This window comes from Odontomachus brunneus, unplaced genomic scaffold (assembly GCF_010583005.1).
Source record: "Odontomachus brunneus isolate Ranch 3 - 2012 unplaced genomic scaffold, Obru_v1 Obru_scaffold_145, whole genome shotgun sequence".
NCBI classification, from domain to species: domain Eukaryota; kingdom Metazoa; phylum Arthropoda; class Insecta; order Hymenoptera; family Formicidae; genus Odontomachus; species Odontomachus brunneus.
Window position 1 is genome coordinate 726,738 of NW_022639595.1, and position 5,636 is coordinate 732,373.

Here is a 5,636-nt window from a genome sequence, read left to right on the forward strand (position 1 = left end):
ATAGAGATGAAATTTCGACATTTGGTTTGGGTAGTAAACATATTTTTGCTGTAAACATATTTTTGCAAGAAATACCATATAATTTCCGAATCTACCGGATAGATAGCATCTAGCGCAAAGAAGACTTGGAAGCATAAATTTACTGCACTCATTAAATTCGTTAATGTGTACTTAACATCGTTAATAATCACGTAGAAAGATATATAATTTACAATGCAACCTACTACAACCACCGTTGGCTGAAATGTTAAGCCATAAACTTCAAGCTTTTCCTTTCGTTCTTGGAGTTTAGGTTCTAAGTCTGCTATATTCTGAAACGTATAATACAATAGAATAATCCAATTATAAATATGTTTGCGAATAATATGCCCTTATAGAAATATCATACTAAGAATCATTGATAATTACTTATTATCCAGTATTTTTAATACTGAAAATAAGTAATTATCAATGATTCTTAGTATGATATTTCTATAAGGGTGATTTTCCAAAGATATTGTTGGGTGAGTCGTCAAAAGGTTTCTTGCAGTGGTTATTGAGAGGGTATACACAGATTAAACTGAACAATGTTTAGTTTATACTGTCTTGATCGACTATACAACAAAAGAAAAATTTATACACGAGCGATGCAGTAGCGAGTCTATACACGACACAAGAGAGTGAAGAAGTGGAAAGCGAAAAGCGACACGCATGCGCAGCTGCGACCAAACGAAACATAAGAGCTCTCGCTAGCGCCGTCACAAACGCAACTCATTGGGCGCGCGATTATACTAATATAAAAATATCAAAACTTTAGAACATGAATCTTAACACTCCCACCTTTTGAATGTTTTATGAAATCGTGCGTCCGATTACAGGAGTAAATATGTGATTACATGCATTATATATCTATATGTATTAAACCTATATTCGATAACAAGTTTTCAAACCTATCTTTCGGTAATGCTTTTGTAAATAAGTCTGCTATTTGATCACGCGTACATATATATATCACGTTGATTTCGCAATTATCATATTTCTCTCTAATAAAATGAAATTTTACATCAATGTGTTTTGTTCGACAATGAAATTGGGGGTTCTTTACTAACTTAATAGTCGATTGGTTATCTATATATATTGGCGTTGGATCTTTCCGCTCAAATCTCAAGTTACATAACAACTTTCGTATCCAAATTGATTCCGTAACTGTTAGACACGCTGCGATATACTCGGCCTCTGTAGTGCTAAGGCTTACACATGTTTGTCGTTTCGACATCCATGTTATTGGGCTATTCAATAATTTAAATATGTAATCACTCGTTGATCGACGAGTCTCTATATCTGCGGCGTAATCTGAGTCTGAGAAGCCTGTCAAGTTTAAATTTTCATACTTTGAATACAATATTCCTAAATATTTCGTGTAAGATAAGTATCGTATTATCCTCTTTACGGCATTCTAATGTCGGTCATTGTATTTATCTAAGTATCGGCTGACTATACCGACGGCATAAGCTATATCGGGTTATGATACAGTTTATAAAAATAATAACGTTCCTACTGCTTCATGATATGGCACTTCAAGTCTAATATTGTCCTCTACATTGGCCACTTGTAATTTCGCGTGAGGATCTGCGGGTATTGACAAAGGATTCGCATCTATCATGTTATATCGTATTAACATGCGTTCAATATACAGTTATTGGTGGATAAATATTGAATTTTCTTTGCGATTGCGCTTTATTTGTATCCCTAAGAAATATTCTGAATTTTCGATTGTAATTTCAAATACATTTTGTATTTCCTTCAAGGTGTCGTTTATCAAATTCTTATCTGTGGCTAAAATAAGTCCATCGTCTATATAAAGTGCAATCATGACTTTACCTTGCTCGTTATTGCGAAAGAAAACATGGATCTGCATTTGATTGCTTAAAGTCAATTTGTTTTAAAAAAGTATCAAATCGCTCATTCCAGCATCTTGCTGATTGTTTGAGCCCGTATAACGATTTATGCAGCTTGCAGACTATATCTTCGTTTTGTGTCTTAAGATCTTCTGGTATTTGCATGTATATTTCTTCTTGGAGTTTCGAAAGCTGTTTTTACATCAAATTGACCAATTTCTAAATTTTCTTGTGCGGCTATCGCTAAGAGAATTCGTACAGAATCATAACGAACTACGGGTGAAAAGATCTCGTTATAATCGAGACCTTCCTTTTAAGAATAACCTTTAGCGCAAAGACGTACCTTATGTCTTACTTCGTTGATACCTGGGTTTTCTTTAATTTTAAATACCCATTTACATCCAATAGTCCTTTTATTTGTGTGTAAAGTGGATAGTTCCCAAGTTTTATTCTTTTTGTGAGCTTTAAGCTCTTCGTCAATTGCGTTTTTCCATTTATGTGAATCTTTACTTTGTATCGCTTCTAAATATGTTTTTGGCTCGTCGTAAGATGCAAGACATGCAGAGTAACGATCTTGCTTTAATAGATCTGCGATCTCTTAATTTATACTTTTTAGGTGTTTCTGTGAAACATGGAGTTTCTATTTTATCATTTGCATCTTCGTAGTCTAGAAAACTATCTTCATCTACCGTTCCCTTATTTATTACATTTTCGTTATTCTCGACAATTTTGTTTTTAATAGTAATAACAGGACCGCTGTCCTTTTTTGAGTTCATGCTATCGATATCCTCATTAAAGATTACGTCGCGCGAAACTATAATTTTATCAGTGTTTGGATCATACAATCTAATTTTTTGAGTCACCATGGTAGCCTACGAGGATACATTTCTTCGATTTCGCATCAAATTTCTTACGAAATTCTTTTGTAATATGCGTATACGCTATTCTTCCAAAAATTCTGACATGCGCTAAGTCTGGTTTTTGTTGTGTCCATAACTCAAGTGGAGTTTTTTCGTGTGACATTGATGAAACACATCTATTTAGGATATATACTGTTGTATGTACGGCCTCTGCCCATAGTCGCTGGAATAAATTTTTCGGGAGTATCATGGTCGGAACGCATTCGACTATTCATATTGTACGCATTTCGCGTTCTGCTTGACCGTTTTGTTGATGCACATATGGTGCCGATGTTTCTAGTTTTATACCGTGTAACGATAAATATTCTCTCAAATTTCTATTACAAAACTCAGTACCATTATCACATCTTAGGGCTTTTATGCGATATCCGAATTTGTTGTGGAATGAGGCCTCAAATTTCCTGAAAAATTTGAACGTATTGCTTTTATACTTTAGGAAATATACCGTGCGAAAACATGAAAATTCGTCTTTAAAAAGCAGAAAATACTTTGAACCTCCCACCGAATCTGTAGGCATTGGTCCGCATAGGTCCGCATGGATTAATTCGCCTACCTTTTTCTTTTTTATTCGAGGATTTTTATTAAACGTTAGTTTATGTTGCTTTCCCTGTACGCAATTTTCGCAAAAGAATTGTGTCATTGGTGTATTCGCTTTTATCCCAGTTCCTAAGTTATTGTCAATCATTTTTCGTAACGATTTACAGTTGATATGTGCAAGACGCTGATGCCACAAATTCAGATCATTCTTTGTTACGAGATTTGCTTCATGTTCCGTAACAACTTCGAATATCATTCTATACAAGTTATTTTTTTCACGTTTTCCGTAAGCTACTAAATCATTTCTTGAGTAAATAAAAGCATTGTTTGAATTTAGATGCAAATTAAAACCTTTTTGTGTAATTACACCGGTCGAGAATAAGTTTTTTCTTAAACTAGGTATATAAAGGACATCGTTGATGCGACCGTTGATCCAACTTCCGAATGTATATGGTACCTCATCCCTTTACTTCGCACATTGAGTTATCGCCTAAACAAACCGATTCATTCACTTCGACAAAATCATCGAACCAACTTTTTTGGAAAGACATATGCCTACTGGCTCCACTATCAAGCAACCATATATTTCGTATATCTGCGTTTAAAATACTATTCTCTACGTTTTCGTTTCTCTACGTTTAACAACAAATGCACTATGTTCGTTTGGACTATTTTTCTGTTCGCTTGAGAATTGATTTGTTGGACAGTTATTATCGCATTTATCCTTATTTAAATCTTTTCTTTTACGACAGTCTTTTGCAAAATGACTTAATCTATGACAAAAATAACATTTTGTAGATTTCTTATTTTTAAACTTATACGAACTCGTGTTTCTTATAATTATTACTCGACTTGTCGTTTTTCTTTCTGATGCTCGTTGTTGCAAACGCCTGTCATTGTATCCATCGTTGTTAAACGATGTTCTTCTTTTATGAGTCGCTCGATTAGGTTGGCACGAGTCTGGTTTTCCGTAGCTACGCTGTCCCATGCAGTAATCAGTGGGTTGAACTTCTCAGGAAGCGTCATCAGGATTTTCGTGTTGATGGCTACATCGGATAGGACTTCTCCTACATCGTTCAGCTGTCTCGCGAGGTTCTCGATTTTAGAGACATGTTGCATTACTGTGTCGTTGGTACCCATTCTATACTCGTAAAATCGTGACAAGAATATAGATTTGTTTGTAGCGCTACGTTGCTCGTAGATATTACTCAATTTTCACCACATTTTGTTTGCTGTTTGGCAGGTTATCAGATATTCCAATTGTGAGTACTCCATCGACGAAGCCAGGATGCATTTAGCTTTTGCATTTTTGGACACCCATGCTGCATATGATGTACCCGCTTCTGTGGATCTCGCTGAAGCCCCTTCAACAATTTCCTTGAAACCACTGGTTTCAAAAACTGCTAGCATCTGAAATTTCCAGAGCTGAAAATTTGTTCCGTTGAATTTTGTAATGTTTTTCAGGTCGATCGATTCGGCCATGGTCGAGAATGTTTATCTCCGTTTTACACCACAACGAACAAGAAAGAAAAAATTTCTCTTTGTTACCTTGTCCAAAGATATTGAGAAAAAATTACATAACCTCTCAATGTACGTATTCTTCTGGGCCCATAACCTATTGGGTGAGTCGTCAAAAGGTTTCTTGCAATAGTTATTGAGAGGGTACACAGATTAAACTGAACAATGGTTAGTTTATACCGTCTTGATCGACTATACAACAAAAGAAAAATTTATACATGAGCGATGCAGTAGCGAGTCTATACACGACACAAGAGAGTGAAGAAGTGGAAAGCAAAAAGAGATAGCGACACGCATGCGCAGCTGCGACCGAACAAAACATGAGAGCTCTCGCTAGCGCCGTCACAAACGCAACTCATTGTGCGCGCGATTATACTAATATAAAAATATCAAAACTTTAGAACATGAATCTTAACAGATATATATAAAAATATCAGCTTACAGGAACTCGAAAAATAAAACTTTCAGCAACTTCTATTTTGGATGGTTTCCATCTTTTCTTATTGCTTGTTTTTATGTTATTAGATTTAAATAAATAAGGTAATATAAGAAGACTCAATGTTTCAATTGGTATATCTGCAAATAATATATAAATTATGCTAAATTTCGGGAACGGTGCACTTGGACACGGTGCATTTGGACACAGCCAATCACAGCACCGTATGATTAGAGACATTTGTAGGGTCCCTTGGAACAGCGACTTGTGATTGGACTGTGTCCAATTGCCCCGTGTCCAACTGATATACACCCCTAAATTTCTTCTATTTTTACATACCTCATATTT

General features: G+C 35.4%; 1 protein-coding gene across 3 annotated transcripts; it reads right to left on the reverse strand.

Annotated features, from left to right (window-relative positions):
* Positions 1–554: 554 nt before the first annotated feature.
* On the reverse strand, positions 555–5,127 carry LOC116850428. Of its 3 annotated transcripts, XM_032828713.1 has the most exons (3): positions 4,883–5,127; positions 4,557–4,744; positions 555–4,475 (listed from the first exon to the last, which is right to left on the reverse strand). In XM_032828713.1, the coding sequence occupies exons 2-3, from the start codon at positions 4,742–4,744 to the stop codon at positions 4,178–4,180; spliced, it is 486 nt and encodes a 161-aa protein (XP_032684604.1). In that variant the 5' UTR covers positions 4,883–5,127; the 3' UTR covers positions 555–4,177. The 3 variants fall into 3 exon arrangements, 2 of the variants coding, with proteins under 2 accessions (XP_032684604.1, XP_032684603.1); XR_004379342.1 differs by having other exon boundaries at positions 4,554–5,127; XM_032828712.1 differs by having other exon boundaries at positions 4,557–5,127.
* Between the last annotated feature and the right edge of the window lie 509 nt (positions 5,128–5,636).